Raw genomic sequence first — 24,901 nt, 5'->3', positions numbered from 1 at the left:
CTTCCTGAAATCAACTAAACTCGGGGCTGTGACCCCTTCCCTGGGGAGCCTGTGCCAGTGCTGGACCCCCTCTCAGTGAAGAACCTCTTCCTAACATCCAACCTAAACCTCCCCATTGAAGCTTCACGCTGTTCCATCAGGTTCTATCACTGTAACTTACCCTCTCAAATACAACCCCCTAGAAATGTTTCATTTCATCAGTCCCAAGAAGAAAAATAAAACCAGAAAGCACAAATAACAGCTTGAATTTGGGCATTTGCAAGAACAAGAGACTGGAGTATTCACATTCTCCCCAACACAGCATTAAAGATATAAGTTCTTGGTACAGACTCTATTTAAAAGAACTATCTCCTGGAGCTGACACTTTGAACACTACAAGGCCATAAGATATGATCCAAAGAAAACAAACTCCCAGAAATACAGAAACATCAGTCCAAAGAAAATCTTGTGACAATGAGGAAGAGAGGCAGGAGTAAGCAGAAACCTCTAAGAAGTGCCACTATAGCACATTTCTGCTGTCTGAAGTAAGAGCAATTCCATTTTAAAACCAGACGTATTTGCAGATGGTTCATTTGCTTGACTTGTCACAAGTCACTGAAGAATTAACTTGTAAAATTAGCACGCCTATGAAAAGAGAACCACTGGAAAAACTAGCATTTCAGCTACATACATTCCTGATGATCTCTGGAACGTGAGAAACAGGCTCCTAATTACATGCAGGACAGTGCATCTAGTCTACTGTAAGAGGTATGAAGTCTAGGCACCAATAAAAGCACAACTAGATATACATGACAGGTATCAAACAAAGCATTCAGAAACTCAAGACAGTACACACAGGAAAATCAAATCGGAAACTAGAAACCAAAACATCTGTTTGACAAATAAGTATCATCTTATAGATTATATCCCCATATATCTGCATGAGAAAATTGACTTGTCCAAAACTGGAGTTTCTTCACAAGGTTAGAATCTCAACACCCTATTACTGATTTTAAAGCTCGACTCTTTAAAGCTCTGTCTCATACCAGTAGTTCGTTACAATTTTGATTATTGAAAACTTGTTTAAATTAGTTCACTGCACCGTCAGAAAACAAAAACCAAGGGGGAGAAGCAAAGTGCATTTTCATTCGAGACAAGTCTCTGTCAGTGATCTGACAGGAACTGCCACTCATTTCTTCTACTGTTAGAAGCCAAAGATGAAGAGTGAACTATGTTCTCATCAAAACTCTCAGAAGATTACTCAGGCAAACCTTAATCTTAGCTTACCACTATAAGCAGCTGTCTTACCCAGAAGAGATTGAGATGCTTAGAAGAGCTTGCAGAAAAATTACGTATGTAAATCGAGGAAGTTATGCAGATGCTGCCTGTGTCTGGTAGAGCAATGAATATTCTTTTACCTGGGTTATACAATCTGATTGCTGAAGCTTATGGCTCACCATACATCTAGCAAATTTAAACAAAGATGCCAGCAAATTAGTGGGAAATTAGTGGGAAAACGAAAACTTCACAGGAGATACTTAACCAGCTCTCAGCACATAAGATTTGCTGAACAATGTAATGGTATTAAAGTTGTTCAAATTCACTCAGACCGCTCTGAAGGAATTAAAAAAAATAAATAAATCTTTGAATCACTATTTAATTGCACATCAGCCACAGAAGTCGCATTTGGATTCCAAGCTGAGTATAAAGTTTTTTATTTGGGAAGAACAGAGCTGAAAAAAAAACCACCTTGTCTGTTTTGCTAGCAAAGGTCCAAACAGGCTCCACTGATACTTACATGCACTTCCCTTCACAGTGAGAAGCTGAAGCTACATGCAGTGAGAATGTTCCACTAAACACTTTGTGAGGGAAGGAAAGGTCAGGGATGAGTCTAACCTGCAACACCACACTAACAATTCCAAAAAGAAAAAGTGTATGAGGAGTTTTCACATTCCTGTCTGACAAACAGAAAGACTGGTACCAGAATCACGTCAGCCAAGCAAACATCTCTAAATCAGACAGAAGGTGAGAATCAGTATACTTACTGAGCAATGTGTGCCCAAAAACTTTACACAACCCTGACAAAAAAAGAAGCAGCTGTGTGAAAGCAAGGTATAAAGAAAGGTTGAAGGCCCCAAATATCCAGACCACAGTCTCTCAATTGGGAGTCAAATGGGTATATTTTCTGGTTTAATCTGGAAAGCTTCTATTCAGATCCAAGTCACAGGCATCGATCTCAAGGAAGGATCAAAAAAGTGGATTCTCCAGTGGTTACGAAGTGTTTGCTTATACAACACAGAAAACATCTGTTATTCAAGAAGATTCAGTCTCTCATTATTTGCACAGGCACCTGACAGGATACATCAAGGCAGCCATCTTTCCACGTACAAACTCATATTTAAGGAAACTTTGGCATCTCCAAAGTTTCCTAAAATATTCAAGCTGAATCAATTTCAGTTTTAATTTAAAGAACAAAGATATCTGGGATCTGTTTCCATGATAGCACAGACAAAATTGTGACTTTCAAGAAACAGCAAATAAAAATTACTAAGAAAACTTCAATGACGACCTCAGAACTTGCGGGCAACCATGCTGTATGTTTACTCTAATCCCTTAAGCTTCTGTCACTTTTTCCAGTGTCTTGTTACACGTCAATGCTAGTGTGGTTTCTAGGAGACATTTTCTGCATGCTAACAGTTTCCAATACCATTTTCCAAACTGGTCTTTTGTGGCTTCCACTTTTCTCAGCCCCTCACACCCGTTTGAAACATTGCAGTATTTGTGAATACTGGGGTACTCTGTACTGAAAGAGTAATTCAGTATCCCACATTTGTGCAGAGCCACAGCCATGAAACTGTAACTGTTAGACAACTGCATTTACACCAAAATACCCTCTTTATCAGATAAGCAACAAAGAAAACAATAGGAAAAAATACATTTACAACAGTTACTAAGTTTACATACAGAAAGAGAGGTAATTTTTCTCTTCTCAGCCTCTATTTAGACCACTTCTGCAAGATTTTTCAGTTTCATTTTACTAACAAGTTGTCAGGATATTTACACTTCCTCCTGGCTGAGGTCCAATCCCTATATGAAATGCTCAGCCAAGATTAAGTTTTAAATGAGGAGGACACACATGTACTTCATATCTGGATCCTTACCCACCCACCTAGTTCGTGTGCTTCCATATTCAGATTAAGATCTTACTTCTTACTTAAAAGCGTTTCACTATGACTCATAAATCATGAGGTCAGGTCTAAATACATCTTTGGGAGATGTGCTGACCACTTCCACCTAGTGTTAGAAATGCTGATGCCTCTGGATCATGGTAAGGTGGAGCCATCTCCTGTCCGGATAATAAACATCCTTTTAGTAACTATAAAGTTACTTAACTAGAAACAACTCTCAAACAGTGAAACAAATATTCTTTTCACCTGATGGAGTGCTGTCAACTCTCACTATAAACATCTGCACACAAACCCTAGAGTCACATGTCTCACTGAGAGAGGAGACATGGATGACCTGCACAACACTGGATAAACAACTACACTGGCATGGGTGCTCTAACATAAGCCACATGATTAAAATCAGTTGGGCTGCTAACCTGCCTTAGTTTGGTTCCCTCTGGATAGAGTCCAAGTCCAGTCCCATCTGGAAGTGACTTGCAGTTGGTGAAGCCATCTGAACTGCTCCCTTTCCCTTCCTACAGTACCTTGAGGGGAAATAGATGTCCCTTTTCGTTCTCATGCTCAGCAGCTGGTAAAGCCTCCAACAGTACTTCACACATGCACACAGACAAGATCAACGTGTGACTCGTTACTGACTGCTGGCGAGGGCTACATCCAGCAGTATGCAAAGTACTCTGGGCTGAGAGTGAGCAGCCTTCAAACAGACCTGAACAAGAACAACATGATGACACAGGAAATGATAAAGGGAAGCTCCACACAGACAGAAGGTCCAGTATGTCAGTGAGCTTGTCACAGGAGAAACATGAACTCTGGAGCCACCACCAGAGATGCCACTATGAAAACTGCAGTGCTTAGAGGATACACAAGCCAGTCAAGGTAGCAAGAATTCCTAGATGCCTGTGCATTATGCATTGTGATTTCCTGTGCATTGTGGAAACATGAGAAAGCAGAGTTAATTAGGGGTAAGCCATCATGAAATCTGTAGTCACAGAAGACAGGGAACAGTTTAAAGTTCAACCAGTAGCACTTTTAACTGCCTTAGAAACATGTCATCCTCTCTCACACTGCTTGGAAACTTTTTAAATCTTTAAGAACTTACCTAATGCAGCAGTTGAATGAAATTAGTAACTACCAGGAGCAGAAAGAAAAAAGGTGGATTTGGACTGAGTTTGGTTTTAGCTGGGACTGAAATATATGTTTCATTAACTTAGTTACAGGAAGAAATTTAATATACCCACAGCCTTAAACTAGTGCAAGTACATATGCTTTCTGCAAATACAGAGGTGGACCATCACTCAAGTCTTCTTTGCAGCCATCTTCCCACCACAGCAACATTACCAAGCTAATACAAGATGACACATTTAGCGGAACAGAAAAAGGTCAGTACACTTACAGACTGGGGAGCAGAAAAGGCGAAGTGAAACCTAAGGGAATGGTCTCTATACAGCAACTCAGACTCAGAAATATGACAGTATGCTCAGTCTCAGAAATAAAATGGACCAACTTATGGGACATTTTTCAGTCCTCATGAGAAAGGCTTAAAACCTTTGAGAGACCTTGAGCTCCAGCTTACTAGGAGTTGGCAGCCTCAAACACATAAAATAAACTACAGAAAATCACAAGACAAAGAGAACAAGACAAAGAGTTTGAAATTTATTAACTAATAATTCTGTTTCTCATGGTAAAATCCACATTCCCCTTTTGTCAGTTTTCCCACCCAGCTTTTTGGCAGCTAGACACATCACAAAACTCACTATTTGTATATACAAATGGCTCTACGTTTCCTAGAATCATAGAATCATAGAATCATAGGGGTTGGAAGGGACCTCAAGAGATCATTGGGTCCAACCCCCCTGCCAAAGCAGCTCCCTAGGACATATCACTCAGATAGGCATCCAGACGGGTCTTGAATATCTCCAGAGAAGGAGACTCCACCACCTCCCTGGGCAGCCTGTCTCAGGGCTCTGTCACCCTCACTGGGAAAAAGTTCTTCTGCATGTTGGTGTGGAACTTCCTGTGCTCCAACTTGCAGCCATTGCCCCTTGTCCTGTCTCCACAGACCACTGAAAAGGGGCTGGCTGATTCCCCCTGCATCCCCTGCTTAAGATAATTATAAACTTTAATTAGGTCCCCCCTTAGTCTTCTCTTCTCAAGGCTGAAGAGTCCCAACTTACTCAGCCTCTCCTCATAGGGGAGATGTTCCAGGCCCCTAATCATCTTCGTGGCCCTTCTTTGGACTCTCTCCAGGAGATCCCTGTCCTTTTTAAACCAAGGAGCCCAGAACTGGACACAATACTCCAGGTGGGGCCTGACCAGGGCAGAGTAGAGGGGGAGGATCACCTCCCTTGACCTGCTGGCCACACTCCTCCTGATGCACCCCAGGATCCCATTGGCTCTCTTAGCCACCAGGGCACACTGCTGGCTCATAGACAACCTGTCATCTACCAGGACCCCCAGGTCCTTCTCCACAGAGCTCTTCTCCAGCAGGTCATCCCCCAGCCTGTACTGATACAAATGGTTGTTCCTTCCCAGGTGCAAGACTTTACACTTGCTTTTGTTGAACTTCATCTGGTTTCTAACTGCCCAGCTCTACCTTTCCCAAGAAATCATCTTTCCAGAGCACTGTTGCTAAAGGCTAAAACAAAAGCCACTGACTCCAGGAAACTGATCATCATAAATAGTAGTATCCTAATGAGTTCCATAAAAATACATGAAGAACTGTTTGATTACTGAATCTTCAGCTTAAGAGGAAGAACAGTAACAAGGTTCCAAATGTAATTTTTTTCTGGTATAGCAAGTGTTCCACTTCAGAAGGTCTCCATGCCCGTGCAATGGTACACCACATTGGTGTCACTGCAAACTGGAAAGCTCACAGGTTAGGCACAGCAGCAACAGCCACCTTTCAACCTGAGTCCACAGAAACCTGACATCATTCTTTCTCTTCATTTCTAAGCCCAGAAACTAGAAATGTCCTCTTTTAGGCCATGTTTAGAACAATCTCTGAAGGATAAAACCAGAGATATATTTTAAAAGGGGGAAAGATGAACACATTTTTCACCCTCCTTCCTTTATAATATAGCCTATAGATGTAATCCTTCCAAAGTCTGACATCATACAAAAAGGAAAAGATTCTAAATCTATCATTGCCTTTTGTTACTGAAATAAACATTCTTCCACTGACTTCTCCCTTACGTCCACCAGAGGGTAGTAAAGGAACAGCTTTGCCAACTCCAGAAAAGCACATCCTCATAGCGTTATGTTAGAATTATAATACTCTTCCCACATATAACCCTAAGAAGTTTGCTGTCATCATCAACTTAAGTACGCATTTTCTAACCAAATGTCTATTAACACAAGGTACTCTGCATGGAATTTGAAACAAGACAAATCTCCTGTGTCCATCTTCCCACCAAAAACCAAGTATCTATGAGCCAAAAAAACCCACAAAGAGAAATAAAGTAAAAAGGGCCTGTCTCATGAAAAAAATGCAGACTGTCCTGAGATGTACGACTTTCAGGACTCTATATCTGAATGGAAATTTATCTCAAATACTTCTCTTATAGTCAATATTTAACCACAGTTGCAGTTACAGGACTGGCTATCAGAACTTTATCCATATTTTAAAGATCACTAACACTTATTCCCATACATTGATGAGCTTTAAATTGACAGCTAGACCACCACAGAACTATGTGAACGTAATACCAGATGGGCAGAAATACAAGTAGACTTTGGCACACTGGTACACAGTGAAAACTACTGTCCACGCTTTACAGCCCTTCTTTACTGCTTCTTCCACAATGTACAGGAAGAATTTGGCAACTCAATGGGAGAACCTAACAGGGTAGGCAGGCAGCTGTTTGGGCAGGGAGGAGGAAATTCTAGTGACAGCAAGGTGTTTAAATCCCAACAATCTCCAGGCTTCAGGACAGCATTTCTTCCTGCTCAGGAACGTAGCATGCCCTTTTAAAAGGACACTGTCCTTTCTTTCAAACACAATTAGAGGCAAAGTTTGTGCTCGTTTCCCCACCTGTATGCAACAAATCTGCCCTTGAACATTCCCCCCAGTTTCCTTCCTGTACAGCCTTCAAGATCAAAGTTCCAATAACTAAGCCCTAGAGGTGTGGAGAAACTTACTGCTCCCTTTGGTTGAGGTCTTTCCACTTCATTTCAGCATGAAGGACAGATAATACCTTTGCCTGATCCTGCTTCAGAAGTTAGGAGAGGAAGAGGAATGACAAGTTTATAAATCAAAGGATTGTAGTTAGATTTCAAACTCTTGTTTCAAATTGTTCCTCAGTATATAGTTTTTTTGGGAGAGGATTACAGGTGAGAGACCAACTTTAAATAGATTTTATTAACCTGCATTTTGAACTTCAGAATGCTGGCAGCGTTTCATGACCACAGATAGCAATGCAAAATACTGGTACCCTGTAAGATGCAGATGATGCTGTTGTCACAAACTATGTAGTTTGAGTCCACTATCAGGTATGAAGTCTGCAGTAATAGATACTGTCTACAGTAATCAATAATGACAGCTTAAAATAGCCAGTGCTTTTGCTCTTTTAAAAATAAAGCTATTTTCAGAGATGGTCATTTGTTAATCTCCCTTTAGCTATAGAGTATAGAGTACAGGTATAGAGTAAGTTGTTGTAGACCTTTTCAGACACTTACAGACATGAGATTTACTTTTGAAATGGCAAAGTAAGATATAAGCTGACTAAAGCATATGCACTGAATTCTAACTTAAGACTTTTTTTTTTTAATTCATGGGGACTTGTACTAATTTGCTTAAACTTCTGAATGCAAGAGGTTTCTTCACATAATTTTCTTAAATCACTGCTTAAATGGCTATACTTAAAAGTACCACAAGACTGATTTTAAATAACATTGTTTTCTTATGACGTTATTAAGAGGCTCAGGAAATTAAAAGAATTTAGTAGAAAATAAACAGCAGTAAGACTACCTTAACTGATAGTGGTTAACCAATACCATAATACCATTCCCTGATAAAACTCCAAGGCATAGCAACTACACATTTTCAAGGAACTGAGAGCTTCCTTTTCAAAGTTCCAGATAGTGAGTACATCCTATCAAAGTATTTAGAAAGAAAAGTAATTTGTTGCCTTGCTCCTCCTCCTTTCAGCTCATGATTCCTATGTTAACATATTAAAAGCCATGAAGTCTCAAAAAAAAAAAAAAAGAAAAAAAGGTCCCTTGTTCAAGTAATTGGAAGCAAAAAGTCTTTGTTTTTACAAGAGCTACTGGGACTTCGCAGTGCAGCACTTTCCAGCTGAAGGTAATTCTGCCTAGGCCAGTACATGCAGCTCACAACACCTGGCAATAGATTTCCCGTAGATCTCTTTGAGGGCACAAAAGTCTACCCTGTTGGTCAATAAGTCAGTGGTTTTAGTTGATGAGCTTTGATCTTCCCTGTAGGAATTTTCTTTTCTACTTCATCTTTAATGCAAGGCTCTACCTACCCAGCAATCAATGCTTTAAACACTTATTTTGCCTTTAAGGGAAGAGCAACAGAGAACAAACACAGCTGAAAACTGTGTGCCGCTTGTTCCTCTAAGGGCTCCTGATACCCTGCAAGAGCCAAATCTTTATAATTTGTTCCACGAAATATATAAAAATGCCTTTGGTAGAAAACTTGCATCAGGATAAACAATCATCTGGTCTCTCTGATTTCTGCAGTGACACCTGTTCTACAAAGAGGATCTTGGTTCAGACTGTACATACAGGTAACACAGCCACTACAAAGCCTGTCTGTGGACACAAAAAAAAATGTTGAAACTTAGGAGAGAGCTATCAGTTTAGTAAAAGATGCACACTTACAAGATGTTAAAGACCTGAGACTTCTCAGCAATGGATGTCACTCAACAGGCAAACTAAAACTACCTGTAGCATTTAAGTTTAGATAGGAAGAGATTGCCACCAATGTGATCTTCCAGTATGCTATTCTCTCTACGTAGCACAACATCTGGTGATTTTCTCAGCTCCAGTGGATTCTTCATTGCAAATTCACTGATTCTCAAAATCTGTTCTTAAGCCAAAAAGATAGGAAGATTGACAAATTAAGAGGCTAGGGAAAATGTACAGACTTCCTAATGTATAGTTATAGCCTTGTTTTCACACTTAGAGAAACCTTTTTCCATCTGCTGTCCAAACCACCTTCCTAATCCAGTCCAGAGAATTCACAGCCTAACTGGGACGTTCCATCCCTCAAAAGTGAGATTTCTCTGAGTGGCAGTGCTTGTTGAGACAAACTGTGACAGTCAAAGAGCCTTACTTCAAGTTCCTTTTTAAGTCGCTCCTCTCGTTCAGCACTGTATTCAAGCTCACTGGCCTGGCGCCTCACCAGCTCCGTGCAGCCACTGTGTTCTACCTCCATGTCTTTCATTTTCTTGTGTATATTTTGCAGTGCATTGCTCTGCTCCTAGAAACAAAACAAAACAAAAAGAAAGCATTAAGAGATACTTTTACTAGGATCAAGTATTATAGTAAAGAGTTGGCAAGAGGAATGCTTTGTGAATGGAGAGTGCATTAGAACAGGTTATTCAAAAGTAGCATTAGCACATCAACAGAACCACTTACCCAACAGCAGACATGCTCTTCATTCGCCCCCAGGTAAAATGTACCCATTCACAAATCACTGGGGACATGACCTCCCCCAGTAACAATCAAATCAGAACCAATACCCCGCAGGAAATGGTGCTCTCTAAAGAGTGCACGGCTGCTCTTCCAATCTCCTGCTCAGCTCAATGGCAACAATGGAAACACTTAAATGCACTTGACAAAATGATACCTAAGGACAGAAGTCCTAGTTTGTTCTAGATTTAGTTGTTAGAACTTAATCAAATCAGATGTTTTTAGAAATTGTTACAGGTATAAACTAAATAAGCTTCATTTCTGCTCTTCTGAGACTTTATTCTGTCTACAAACTGAATTACTTTTAAAAAATTATCTATATGAACAATTAAGTTCTCAGTAGAAAAAAAATAACCCAGCTGTTCCCCACTTAAATTTCTGCATTCAGAAGTTAAACCAAACTACAGCCTGGAATAATCACTAACACTACTGGACTCAGCAGCTTTGTGGAGCCACTGGTACAAAATCCACATTCACACCACACCAGGCTTGGAGGAAAGTAGCCAAATAATGAACCCCCAGTAGTCCAGCACACACTTAAGCTGGAGATCCCAGAAGTCTCACAGACAAAAGCTTTTGTCTAGTGGACAGGAATAAGCTTTTCACTAACTTGCATGAGAAACGAGCTATAAATCCAGCGATTTAGCTGGAGGACCTTTGGAGACCCAATTTGTTAAAACCACTTTCTATGCAAAACACAGTAAGATTACAGTAAGTCCTCCTGTTCTTTTCCTCCTATTCAGTATAGTGGCAAGAGACATTTTGTTAAAATAAACCAGTTGGTCTGCAAATTCTGCTATTACTCTTACATCACATAATCTTGTTTCTAGAAATTACTAATCATAATGCATCTGAAGAGCAGGAAGGAAGCAGAGGAGGAGAAAATTAATTATTCATATAGAATGATTCTTTCTAAGACTGGAGTTCAACAGAACCAAGTTTATACATGAAGATCAAAGAAATATAAGTCTTTTCCAAAGTTTGGAAAACGATTTTTAGAAGTTCCTCCAGACTAAAGGTAGAAAGTTTTGGCCACTTAAACGTAACAATAAGGGAATCGTGACTCTTCAACAGTTCTGAGTGCTGAAAAAAGAAAGTTTCTTCTCCTCTCTTCTGTCATTCGCAGCCACTACAGCACAAATTTTTGCATTATCTGAAAATATAAGGAGCTTGTATGTGGAGCACACCTAAGAAAAAAATGGAATCTCAGTAAACCAAAATATTACAAAAATAGCATACTTGGATATGGACTAAATTTAAGCTAATCCTTGAACTTTGCCTGTAGTATCAATCAAATGCACAGGTTTCTCCCCAAACACATGCTAAAACCAAATTTTCACTAATTTAATAGAAATACACAATTACTCCCATTCTCTCTACAATGGAAAGGCAGAGAGATACTTATCTCTTCAGGTATATCTTCCAGATATTAACAAAAGTGATCTTGGAAAAGCCCGTATGAAAAAAGCAACACCTAATTTTCTGCAAAATACTATCAAGACTTATAAATAAATCCAGACTTCAAAACATTTTATACTGGAAACACAGTTAGTACTAATCAGACTAACATATATCAAGCACGTTGAACAAGTTGAGTTGTCACATTTCACAATGTTGAGGAAGTCTCCAAAATTTTCAGACTTTGTGTGAAACTGCACAAGAGTATCCTGGCAGTCACCTGCACTGAGAAAGCTCAAAGAGAAACATACCTCAACCTGCTTAAAAAAACCTAAAATATACATATATATGTGTGTACACACACACACACACGTTTAAACCTGTGAGTCATATACCCATTTACTATATACACACCTCCTTACGAAAAACATGACTCATTTTCTTTTAAAGTGGGTACAGACAACGTGAGTTGACCAGCAGCAGTCCAAGGAAAGACAGTGCTCCTGTGAAGGAATACTACATTCTGAATAGCCACAGGGTGGTGCTGTTGCCCTTAATATTGAACTCAGCAGCTTTCATTCTGAAGCAGATGGCACGCTAAGCACACCCAACAGAGCACACTACAAACCTATTAGAAAGCACAGAGGATTATTTTCCCTCCATATCTTAGAGCCACATTTCAATAGGTTAAACTAACTTCATTTCCATGCCTCCCTCAGCATTTCCATAACCAAGTTCAGAATTGCAGTTCATGAAGTGCAGCAGTTCCAACGAGGATTTGCATACATGTTTAGAATATATCTATGTAGGTACTAAGACGAAAATTAAATCCACTTCTTATAGCTTTCCTTTCATAACTCAGAGTACCTACCGAAATATTTAAAACAGGCCTGTAAATACACAGCCCAAAAGACTGGAACACATACAAAGTCCTAATTTATAAACCCAGATCCTTCTGACATTTATCTGCCAGGTTTAAATCAACTAAGCTTTCAAGCAACTACTACTGCAGTCAAATCTGTATTTAACATGTGTCTTTATTTGCTGGAAAAGTTCCTGTTTAACATTTATGTATGCATGTTTAATTTGCTGGAATTTTATAGCTATACTTAAAACCTGTAACTAAGGCAATGGGCAGGGGAACAGCAACAAAAGCAAGAAGGGAAAATACAATGTTTTTAGCACTGAAAGCAAGTTAGGAGTTGACATCTGGTACTGAATCATGCTTACCTTAAGAGTGAACAGTTTTCCAGCTTTAATACATTTAACAACCAAACACCTGTCTCTGCAGATCACCTTTACTTCTGAATATGCATCCACTGACAGAGAACACAATGTCCCACCAAACCAGTGCTCCTTTTGACCTGAGGTCAAACATCACTTGGGAGTGTACCTCTCCAACACTGCTCTTTTTATACAGTACTAATATCCCTAAATGTGGCTTCTACAAAATACTGTATAGAACAGAAGGCAAGTCCATTCCAAAGCCTCCTCAATATACCTCAGTATATTCTTGGCCAAAAGTCAGAGCCAAAGATCCACTCATAGCCTGCTTTACCTAGCAACCTAAAAAAAGAAAACTGTTCATAAAAATTGGTTTCCTCATAGCCTATACCTAACCCTACTTACTTAAACACTGACTTTGAATGAAAACTGAATCATGGTTCTGTTGGTTTGAGAAGGACCTTAGGGTGTCACCTGTCAATCAACTTTTCTTCAAAGCCTTCTCTTTTCTTGGTTTTCTCTTTTTTTTTTCCTTTTCCTTTTGTGTGTGTTTATTCCTTTATGCCTCTCCTAATGGTTCTTTTAAGCACCATTCAGCATGTCCACAAAATGCCTGGGAAGAGGAGGGAACTTTCTTTTTGGTTTTGACTCAAAGACAATTTAGTTCAGTGGGATCCTTCTCCACCATCAGGGTCATTAAGACAACATGAGTGGAACTCCTTTTGCAGCCCATGCACAGAAACATCATGTCTCTACACACTACCCAATTGCAACTTCACGTTTCATTAGTTATTGCACCTCTCTTTCCAGACACTGCCTTCAAACAAGCAACTGAAGAGTCAATATAGAGTATTTCTGGAATACCCATACATAACGGATTCTCTCTGCTCTGTTTTTGCTTCGGTGTTTTTTTAAAAGCTGCTCCTACAGGTGCTGTATATAAACTCACTAACTGCACCTAAGTGGAACAGGTAGGTTTGCTCTCAGAACTTGGCTATCAACCTGCCAGGTAAGGATTGGTTTATGTCATTTGGGAAGACTGTTTGGTACTGTGTCAGACTTGGAGCTGACCAGGTGGGAAGAAAGCGGGGCTCATTTTCTACTGCTTGATCAACCACCAGACCAATTGAGAGCAGTCTGCCACATCATAAAGGGAGCTATAAAAGAAGAAAATAGGAATACAGAAAAAGTAGGAGTGTCACTGAATAAAAGAAAGCGAATCTCTCAGTAGCAATCTGTTCTCTGCATATGCCATGCATATGAATAAATGGCTATCAGCCTTAACAGAGCCTCTGCGCTGCACTGCACTTCTTCAAAAGCATAAAGGATTATTCTAGCTGAACACATCCTCAATTTTCCTCAGATGGTATCATCACAGTACCAAGATGCAAGACAATTCAATTATCAAAGATTAGAATTATTAAATGATAGTTGTGTAATTGTTGGTATCCCTGTGGAGCAGGTGAAAGTTGGGTAAGTTAACCCAGCATTTCCACATTGTACCACTATTGTATTTGAGACAATTCACATATTGAATAGCTTGATTGTGTGAGGTGCAAAAAAGTGGGAGGCTTTGTTTGCATTTGGGTTTTGTTGGCTGGGGGAGGGGGGTGTGGTGTGTGTCATGCAATTGAACTTCAAAAATTACTTTTTTCATGTTAACACAGTGAAATTGTATGAATTATATGAACAACAAAAGCCCCCAGACTAAAACAGATCATAAAGGCATCTCTTAGTATGTTTTTTTTTCCTAGCCATGATGGTCATTTTTCGTATGTGGCATGTAGTGAATAATGCATAATGCATGGCTGGAATTCCCATCATTGCTGTTTGGGTTCCCTGACCGTGTACAGTCTCCATATTATACAACTGATTTTCACATTCACAGGCTATTAGATGTCAGACTGGGGGAGGTGAGGGGGAAACAGAGTCAGAAGCTAGGTGGTGGGCACCCCTGTCACCAGCTCAGCTTTGCACACAGTGGAAATGGCCCTTGCTACTACTGTGCACTAGTAGTATGATGTTTACCAGGAAAATTAGCCACATGACATTCCATCAAAGCAAGACAGACTGTGACCAGTAAGTGGAACTTTATAAATCTATATTCTTCAGAAATATTCTGCAGCATTTTGCTATTGGGGGGGCTTTTCTCCCCAAACCAGAAAAATACTGATGCACTGCACATTTTACACCAAAAAAGTTCCAGGCATCATCTCATGCAACAATTTATACATCATACCTGCAAAATACTTTCCAGCTTTGTTCTTTCCTTAAGAAGGAATTCACATTCACTGTTGCGAGTTCTGCGGAAATCATCTGTCTCACTTGCAAGTCTTTGCTGCTGTTCTTTCCACTTCTGCTGAGCAATATGAAACGAGTTCTCAGCCTCTGCCACTTTCTGCTGAAGTTTTTCATTCAATACTATTGTTTAGAAGAATAGAGAAATAAAGAAAACATGTAGCACTGCAAAACAGGTTCAGAAAAACAATGTAAGATGATCATTAGCTCCTCTGTGTATTGCAATACCCTGTGGAACACTCACACTTCCACCAGTGGAGAACATCACCTTCACTACAAAGGAACAACCAGCTTTTGTGTTCTTGTAGCATCTTTCACACTAGGACATAAGCATGCTTGAGAATTTGTATAAATTAAGACTCTTCTCCACATGGAAAAGAATAATAACTTGAGATAACTATTTCAATAAAGGCCTCTATAGCATGGGAGGTCTAATTCCATGCTTCCATGGCAAATTTACTTCTAAATGTCTATTTGATATAGACATTAATCTGTATCAATTAATTTTGAGCTCAGTTTAAGTGACAGTACAGATAGGCACCTTTTCCATGAATGGGACTATGGGGAATCCTAAAGCATGTTGGGCTAGTGAGCAGAGCCTTAGTTTTTCCAAGGAAATTTACTGTTGCTCGAGATTGAAACCTTCAGCCCAGCAAATGCCCTGTCATAGAGGAACACGGTATATACTCTTCTATGAAAGCTTAAATGCCACAGGCACCTTCTGCTTATTTTTTTAAACAGATTGACTAGGAACTTTGCTTTGTTTACCAAGTGCTTTGAGATAAAATTATTTTCCACCAAGTTTTCATTTTGCTGAATAGAACTAGCTACAGTGGCATTTAAGCAATCACCATGTTTTAACATGTTTTATTTCCAATTCATCCGTTTTCTGCAATTTCTTCCCAGTCAGAGAAGGATAAAACAAACAGAAAACACCCATTAAGACAACACAGAGAATAGGTGGATACAGTGACAAGAAAGGACTGTCAGATGGCAGAAAGTCAAGCCTCACTGAGAACAGCAAAAAAAACGATTTGGAGGAAATACTGAAGAGGACAAGCCACAAATGAGGCCTTCTGTCCAAGGAGCTAAGTCAGGGTCACTTCAAAGCACCAAATAAGGTAAGGAAGGCTCCAAATGACAGAGAACACAAGCAGTAAATCATAAACTGCAAAAGAATTGAGAAGCAATACCATGAAGATTTGACTTGTTACCTGTCACAGAAAAAAAATACCAACCAGTTTGAGGAATTTCAGCCTGTGGAATTTACTGATGGTTAAACATAACACATACACTTAGCCTTACAATAACACATACACTTAGCCTTTGCAAAAACTCTCCTCCTCTCTTCTTCTTCTCCAGTCCCCTCACCATGTTAGCTCAGTCCCTTCAGAGAGGTGACAGGCAGTGCAACAGACTGGGGTCGCCTTCTGAGTTTTGGGACTCTTGGTGTCTGCATGGGCAGTCAAGTACTTTTGCCCCAGACCCTGCTCAAGCTGTTGCTCTGCTCCTGTCTCTCCTGCTATTTTTCTTCTCTCTTTCGTCTTCTTCTCGGGATTTATCACCCTTTCTGAAACACATTTTGGCAGAGGCACCATGCACTCTTTGGCAGGTGGTTCAGCACACAGCGTGGGTGGGTTTGCCTGCTGTGGCCAGCTCCAGACAGACCCAGACCTCTTCCCTCCTGCACCGGATGCCCCACAGAGTTGCACCCACTACCAACACCTGCCAGCTGTGTCCAACACAGCAGCCAATGACTCTTCTAAGACATAAAGTGTACCACAAAATGAGATTTTAAGTGTTTTAAAATACACACATTTCTAAAATGGTAAGCAAGCTAGCTGCAAAGTGATCACACACAGAAACAAACAGAGCTTTCCTCTAAGTGAGAACATAGGCAGTTCAAGTCTTCAGCTTGCAATCACAGGGAAATTTCCAAAGGGGGGAAAAATGGCTTTTTTTTTTTCAGTTTGCAACCCATAAGATTTATTTTATGTGTGTGTTCTCCAACGGAGTGAAAAGTTCAGCTTTCTAATTATCTTAAAAACACCTGGTATTTTAAGTACATGCAAGTTTCCGAGTCTCGTTCCATTCTTGGAAGGATAAAATTTCCACAGGGAATATTCTAAAACCTTCAAAGAATATTAAAGGTTCGGCTAACTCACAAATCTATCTCCTATACTTGATTAAAAAGGTACTGTACTTACTTAGGTAATTAAAAACACCTCACTTACTTGTAAGAAAGAGAAATGTGTCTGTTGAGGAGGATCAAGGAAATCTGAGTTTCCGAATACAAAACTACTAGGGGGAAAAACCTGTGTAGGTAAAAACTGGCCCTTCTATACACTACTGTCACAACACACATGATCCATTATCTATAAGAAGAGAAACGATGATGATAAGGAAAGAAACCAGGCATGAGCAATGAAGAGCTTTAAATCTTTGAAAAGATGAAAGCAAGCAATATGATGAGAACTTCTGGAAAAAAGTTTTTGAAGTAGTACAAACAAATGAGTAGGAATGGACTACTTCTTTTCCCCTGAAATGGAAAAGGAAGAATTACTGGACATAGTGGAGATAGACACCCTGATTGTAATTCTGTAGAAGGACAGCAGGGAAAGAGGGAACAATAGAAGGTAAGGGGCAAAAGGAAAAAGAGCTGATAGATTTAGCAAGTTAATTTTAATTCACATGAGACTGCAGCAGTTTTGTAAACTCTTGTAAGTTTGCAAAAGCAGATGGCTATAAGATGAGAAAGATAAGAGGGATCCAAGAAAAACACAGTAACTAGAAAATATAATTAAGTCACTGTTTCTCACTTGTCTTCCTGATTTTGAATTGACTTAACCTTTGTTCCATGTTTGCATTTTTTGAAACTTACTTTGCAGTTCCACAAGTTTGCTTTTTGCATCACTCAACTCCTCTTCTGCAGTGTACAGTTTCAGACAAGCATCTTTTCTGGCAACTGCCAATTCATACTCCAGGCTTTGCCGAACAGCCTCTCCTTTCTCAATGTCCAACCGTAATGTGACCACCTGGCTTTCATAGTTGGATAGCTAGAAAATAAATTTGTTTCAGTAAACTGGCAACAATGTTCCTTACAAAATATGCAATATTACAGAAATAGGCCTAGATAATATTTATTTAAGATATTTTGAATTGCATTTACAGCTGCCTCCTTATTCTACTTGAATTTGAAATACAGTCTTGCAAACACACATCTATGCAGATTTTAAAAACTTTAACTGGGGTTTATGCAAACTGTTCCAATTCTCGGATCAATTTCATGTACTTCAGGCATACCTTTCCATTCTTCCAAAAACACATCACCTTAAGAAAATTAAAGTCTTAATACTGTCATCTTCCTGAACCTCAAAGGAAATCAACTTGCAGATGACACTAATCTGGGAGGAAGTGTTGATCTGCCTGAGGGTAGGGAGGCTCTGCAGAGGGATCTGAACAGACTGGACTGATGGGCTGAGACCAACAGGATGAAGTTTGACAAGGCCAAGTGTAGAGTGCTGCACATGGGACATAACAACCCCATGCAGTGGTACAGGCTTGGGGGAGGTTGGCTGGAGAGCTGTCAGGCAGAGAAGGACCTGGGGGTGTTGGTTGACTGCATGCTGAGTATGAGCCAGCAGTGTGCCCGGGCAGCCAAGAAGGCCAATGGCATCCTGGCTTGTATCAAAAACAGTGTGGCCAGTAGGTCTAGGGAGCTAATTGTGCCCCTGTACCCGGCATTGGTGAGGCCACACCTCGAGTACTGTGTGCAGTTCTGGGCTCCCCACCATAAGAAGGACATTGAGGTCGTCGAGCAAGTGCAGAGAAGGGCAACCAGGCTGGTGAAGGGGCTGGAAGGCAAATCATATGAGGAACGGGCAAATCATAAGAGGAAAGGTTGAGGTTGCTGAGGATGTTTAGCCTGGAGAAGAGGAGGCTGAGGGAAGACCTTATCACCACCTACAACTACCTGAAGGGAGGTTGTAGAGAGGTGGGTGATGGTCACTTCAGCCAGGTGACAGAAGATAGAACAAGGGGAAATGGCATGAAGCTGTGCCAGGGCAGGTTTAGATTGGATATTAGAAAAACATTTTTTACTGAAAAAGAGTTGTCAGAGCCTGGAACAGGCTGCCCAGGGAGGGGGTTGAGTCACCTTCCCTGGATGTGTTCAAAGAAAGGGTAGATGAGGTACTCAGGGATATGGTTTAGCATAGGATGGGAATGGTTGGACTCAATGATCTTCAAAGGTCTCTTCCAACCTTGTGATTCTGTGGTTCTGTGAACTGCAGCAAGAGAAATATTATGTTCCACAGGCAATTTCTGCTAACTTTCTTTTAAATTTATACTTAGAAAAACCATCATGTTGAGATGCTAGATTATCAAACAACTAATAACTCACAAGTATGCATCTGTACATAAAATCCGGTCCAATAATGTTCAGTAGTCGAACAGAATGCTATTAAATTTAACAGATAACAAACTAGAATGGAAAATACTTCAACAAGTGATCTTATCCAGATCAAGAAACAGTCTAGTTATTGCTGCCAAAAACTTGAGTCCAGAAAATCAAGTTCAAGCTATTTTGACACAGGAAGATGGAAAGTAAAACATGTATGTCTTCAGAACATTTACGAAGTAGCCCCTTGGCTTCAATAGTATCACATGTAGATAACTTGAGCACTTCCATTACCTCTACCTACAGAGTTGATAACTAGTGAAAAAAAAAAACCAATAATCCCCACAACAGGAAAAAAAATCCTGTCTCTCAAGTAGTTTGTCTATTTAAAACACAGCCTGACTTTGTGGTGCAAACCATAACTGAAAAATGGTCCAGAAGATCCTTGTGTACTCCGACAATAAGTGGCTGTGAAACAGCAAGATTGGTTTAGTGGCTGCATTTAGCTCAAAACAGATGAATAATAATCCATATCAGCTGCCCCTGCTAATTGCTACCTATACTTGTCATAACACTTCTGCACCATCAAAAAGTAAACGAGGGTATCAGCTGCCAGATTGTTATTAGCAAATTATTTCCCTATAAATGAGTTTCATAGAACCACAGAGTGCTTTGGGTTGGAAGGGACCTTAAAGATCACCTAGTCCCACTCTCCTGCCATGGGCAAGGACACCCTCCAGTAGACCAGGCTGCCCAAAGCCCCATCCCACCTGGCCTTGAACACTGCCAGGGAGGGGCAGCCACAGCTTCTCTGGGCAGCCTGTGCCAGAGCCTCACAGTAAAAAATTTCATTCTTCTATCTAACCTAAATGTACCCTCTTTCAGTTTAAAGCCATTACCTCTCATCTTATCACTACATGCCCTTGTAAACAGTCCCTCTCCATCTTTCATTAACAGCTTTCATCCAGTTCTCATTAACAAATATGAAGTTACTGATGAACACACCATCACATGTGTACATTATATGCTGTTATAGTTATTGAAAACTGAATTTGCACAAGCTGAGACATTGCAAGACTGTAAAGGATACCCCAGATGGACCTTGTGTACACCCAGACAAAAATACTGTGCCAGGTTTGAGTTGCAAATTATTTCTGCAGAATTAAAACTACAGTCTAATACCCTGGAAAAAAAAATACAGGTAAGAACTAAATAATTTTCTGAGGCTAGATTCAAGCTGTGGATATTATTTATTTGTAACACCAGGCAATTCTATCTAAAAAGCTAGGGGCGGGGGAAGTGACTCCTTAGCCTGCAGAAAATTTTCATTCTGTTTGGTGCAACTTTAACAATGTCTGCAGAGATGCTAAGAGTTCCTATGAACAGATGTGAGAGATCTGTACAGTAACACCTTCCTTATTATGTTTCAGCTAATGACTGTACCTCTGATGGGAGTATTATTTTATTCCAGGTGTAAAATAAAGCAAACAAAAAAGTCCTTTACCTCTTGATTGTATTTAATGGTTAAGTCTAGTATTTCTTTTTTAGCTTGACAGAGTTTCTTTCTCAGATCTTCAGCCACGTCCAGTTTCGATTCATTGCTACTCTGCAGTAACTGTAACTCACACTTGGCATTATGTAAGCTGCAAAATATGAATGTTTGCAGAAAACATGAGTATTCCTTTTAAGTTTTAACAATCACCTTCAGGTCGTGAGCCCGAAGTTCTAAACATTCACTTTCTGGTGCCTGTGGTGTAGCATGGGACAGAACGGTTGGACTTGATGATCTTCAAGGTCTTTTCCAACCTTGTGATTCTGTGATTAAGTGCCACAGACTTAACATACCACTGTGCTTTGAAAAAAGGGTTATACAGAATTGCTTGTTGTGCAAGATAAGAGAGACACAGCAGCAGGAACTTAAACACAGATATGCACTTCAGATTTTCCAATGCTGATTGAACCACAACTTTTTAAAATTATTTTTCATTACCTTTGTTATTGATTTAATAAACACTCAGGATGCTTAAAAACCATAATTCCAACAGCTGAAATTAAAATAAATAGCAAGCTTTTGTTTGTCTACTGCAGTAAGACTCCATTTTCAACATGGATTGCCACCTCAAAACCAAACCTGACATGACGCAAGTGCACATACAGCAAAGAAAAAATAACTTTTCCACATTTGTTCTTTAAAGATACATACATTTAAACTACACATAAGCAACTGATCACAAACACAACACAAATCAAAGATTTCTGGTTTCCAAAACACCCAGTGTCTTCACTTTCAACACTATTCCAGTTTAAAAAAAGTATTAATAATCTATCTGGCAGTTAGCTGCATCAGCCCTTGAGCACCACAAGTGATATTAAAATAATATAAACAAGCTTTTACATGTAGAGTAAAAAATTAGATTAAAAGCACATATTTAATTAGAAGTAGCCAGTTTAATAATCCTCCATACAATTACTTCAAACTGGACAACTTTTATATTATCTCAGGAGTTAAAATCATTTTCCACATTAGTTCATATGTCAGTTTTCAGACTATTTTATATATATAAAATTGGCAGCAATAATTTTGTTGCTCCACAGAAAAGCACAAGTTGTCAGGAAAACTCAATAGGAAATAATACTGTGAAAAGAAACATTATTCAATTAACCACAAAGTTACCATCACTTCACAGAGAACTGAAAACACTAGAGTAGCTTATCTTTGTTTACATGAAGTCTTAGTATTAATTACACAAATCACAGTCTACAGAGATTTATTTATTTTTTTCCTAAATAAAAAATGACCGTTTTACCCCTAGGTCTAAGCACAGGCACCACAAACTTTTTCCATCACGGAGAATTCTACCTGACCATATATATCTTCTCATATAGGGTAACTAGAAGAAAGGAAACAAATGTAATTAACAAAGGGGACAATAATTTAGATTGTGTTGCTTTTAAAGACAATACTAATGAAGGATGAAATTTCAGGTTTTTACCTGCCACCTATAAATATTTTATAATTCAATAAACACCATTTACAAACAAGACAGACTTCGCCTACGAGATCAGAATAATTGTATGTCATTGCTTTGTTGCACACATGGCCATCTACTTAACACATTTTATATATTTACTAAATGTAGGACATAAGGATCATTAAAACCTTCACATACTGCAAGAAAACCACATGCTCATTAGTAGCTTTCAGAGTTTTCTATGGAAGCCATACCCAAAGGAACCAATACGACTCAAAGGGCAGAAGATCATCAACAAGGTAAGTAAAATTACATATCCTTCTTTTATGGAACTCACAGCAGGAAACAAGAAGGATCTGAACAGATGGAGCATCTGTAAAAATCTATAAAAACCTGTTTGTGGACACCATATAATAAGTTTGAGAGATCTTTGTTCTTCTATGGCTGGGGAAATCAGAGGTGAAAGTAAGGCAAGTCATCTTATTCTGACATGATGCAAGAAGTATTAATCTAAAGTGAAGATAGCTCACGGCCAAATAGCACCAAAGTTAGGAAAGCACAGATTAGTGAGGAAAACAGAACCCGCTGTGAACACCTGGGAGTACCAGGGCAAAGAAACAAGGGCTATGGAACGGGTAAACACTTGGTCAGTTTTCAGACAGAGGGAAGGTCGTTTTGCTTCCTTAAACCTGGTGATAGTTAAAACTTCTTGCACGGAGAGCATACAATGCAAGCGATGGAATGAGTGCTTTTATGAAATACATTAAAAAAACACCTTTTTTTGGCTTGTATGGCATTCAGCTTTCAAGAATACTGCTCCCTCCAACTCTTAATTAATTATCCAGGAGGAAAAAAAAACAACCCCACCAACCCAAAACCCCACAATGGAGTTATCTACACCATAAAACTTACCAAGAGGAAAATTTAACTCTGTGACTAACTGTTCTGCTCAAACAGACCAGCAGGAAAAAAAACAATCAAAACACAAGCAAGTTACAAAGTATCACAAGTAATAGCAAATTAGGGACATTACAGAAAGTGGGCATAAAAGCATTAAGATGCAACAGCACAACAGTAACAACTGTGGAAAAAAACAGTAAACACCTTTACACCTTTTTAAAATAGCATTTTCTGCACAGCTTCCAAAATGACAATGCCATTACTGAAATATTAAAAATACAGAGGATAAGACCCTAATGTTGTTCTTACTATATAAAATAGCTTGAACCAGCTACATTTTAAAAACTCCAAAGGAATATTACTGTTATCTTGTCTACGTGAAGATTTCAAATAAAATAGAGATTGGCCTTAAGAATTCTTATTTCTATGGTATTTTAATCAGCACAGTGTCACCAGGACATGCAGTACTTCATGTAAGCCTCATTTCACTAACTGTAGGTGATTTTTTCTTCCATATTCATGTTGTAAACATAAAGCCCTTAGAACCTTAAAACAAACAAAACAACAGCAAATCCATGTAAAGTTTCACAGCATGTATAATCTGCAGTCTAACAGGAATTCAGATAATGTTTTGCACTTCCCTCTTCATATATTGGTAATTCATTGTCATTGGTTTTAAAATAAACCATGTATTTTGCAAATTACAGATTTTATCTAAGACGTAATTTTTGTAGTACTTTAAGATTCTTCAAGAAAGCATATAAGCAGTTGCAATAGCTTTTGAGTTTTACATTGCAAAATCATGTTTTGGAACTTGATTTTGAATTCATATTCGTTTCACAAGTCAGCTAGTTACAGTGAACATAGAACACTGCAGAAGACCAGCTTTTCATTCGCTTTTCTTCCACATCTAGCAGAAAATGCATAGTTCTGTAATAGAGAGACATTTTCATTCATTTATTTCCTAACACTGATTTGCTAAACATCTCTAGCTGAAGTAGTTGTCTGCAGTCTGATTTCCTAACCAGAGTTCACAGTAGTGGAATTACGCTGCTCCTACATAATTGGCAGTTTTGTATAATCAGACTTGAAATAGCAACAAATATCTCCTGCTGCTACGACAAACCAAATGAATTCAGTCTTATTTTAATTGTGCCAAAGATCAAACATTTATCAGGTTATAAAAAATAGGAGCCATGCACAAGACTTAAAGCCAACCTCTACCGCATCAGCCAAGGCAGAAAACCATAGTGTAACTTCAGGTCAGCGTTCCTAACAGCTGACAGGAACTCCCTCCCGCTCTAAGTCACCTCTCCAATGGTTGTGTGAGAACTCCTGCACATCAGACAGCCAGTGCACACGCCTGCCAGTAGATCTCTCCATTTAAGGACAATACCGCCATGGCACAGCTTCCACGCACCACACCGTGTCCGCTTCTCCTTCAGTACGAATTACATCACTTCCAGGATGCAGAAACAAACCACAAAATGATGAACCATATACTACTAGACTTAAAAACACAGAAGTGGAGCTCACCTTTTAGTTTCTGTGACAGTGTAGCTGACTGGAGAGGACAGACTCATGATGCCCAATATGCAGCTTTTCAAGTCTATAAACTCTGGAGATTGAACATCATCTTCAACTACACATACTTTTACTTGACAGGCTTCAAAGAGTACTCTTTTCCCTGTCATAAAAACATTAAAACCTGTAATCAAGACAGACTTTAGTTTATCTGGCAAAATCATAAAAGAATCATTTGTTAACAGTCAGTCAGTTACCAAACAGCGTTACTACAGCATACAAACAATAATCACCAACTGTAATTTGACATCAGTTTTAGTCAACAAAAAGAACTGTGCTGAGACACCTCTAAGCTTGGGCGTTGC

At 39.3% G+C, this 24,901-nt stretch overlaps 1 protein-coding gene across 1 annotated transcript in view; it reads right to left on the bottom strand.

Moving 5' to 3' along the window:
- CCDC171 (coiled-coil domain containing 171) overlaps window positions 1-24,600 on the bottom strand; it is a 152,056-nt gene extending 127,456 nt beyond the window's left edge. Inside the window, exons 1-5 of the mRNA XM_084278309.1 lie at window positions 24,549-24,600; window positions 20,645-20,783; window positions 17,623-17,797; window positions 14,683-14,864; window positions 9,463-9,609 (exon numbers count right to left, since the gene is read on the bottom strand). Coding sequence (XP_084134435.1) covers window positions 9,463-9,609; window positions 14,683-14,864; window positions 17,623-17,797; window positions 20,645-20,783; window positions 24,549-24,595 — 690 coding nt within the window. The 5' untranslated portion in view covers window positions 24,596-24,600. The remainder of the gene's footprint in view (window positions 1-9,462; window positions 9,610-14,682; window positions 14,865-17,622; window positions 17,798-20,644; window positions 20,784-24,548) is intronic.
- Between the last annotated feature and the right edge of the window lie 301 nt (window positions 24,601-24,901).

Source organism: Gallinula chloropus (assembly GCF_964237585.1).
Source record: "Gallinula chloropus genome assembly, chromosome: Z".
NCBI classification, from domain to species: Eukaryota; Metazoa; Chordata; class Aves; order Gruiformes; family Rallidae; genus Gallinula; species Gallinula chloropus.
The sequence above is the reverse complement of the archived record's forward strand: the minus strand, read 5'-3'. Positions and strand labels throughout refer to the sequence as shown.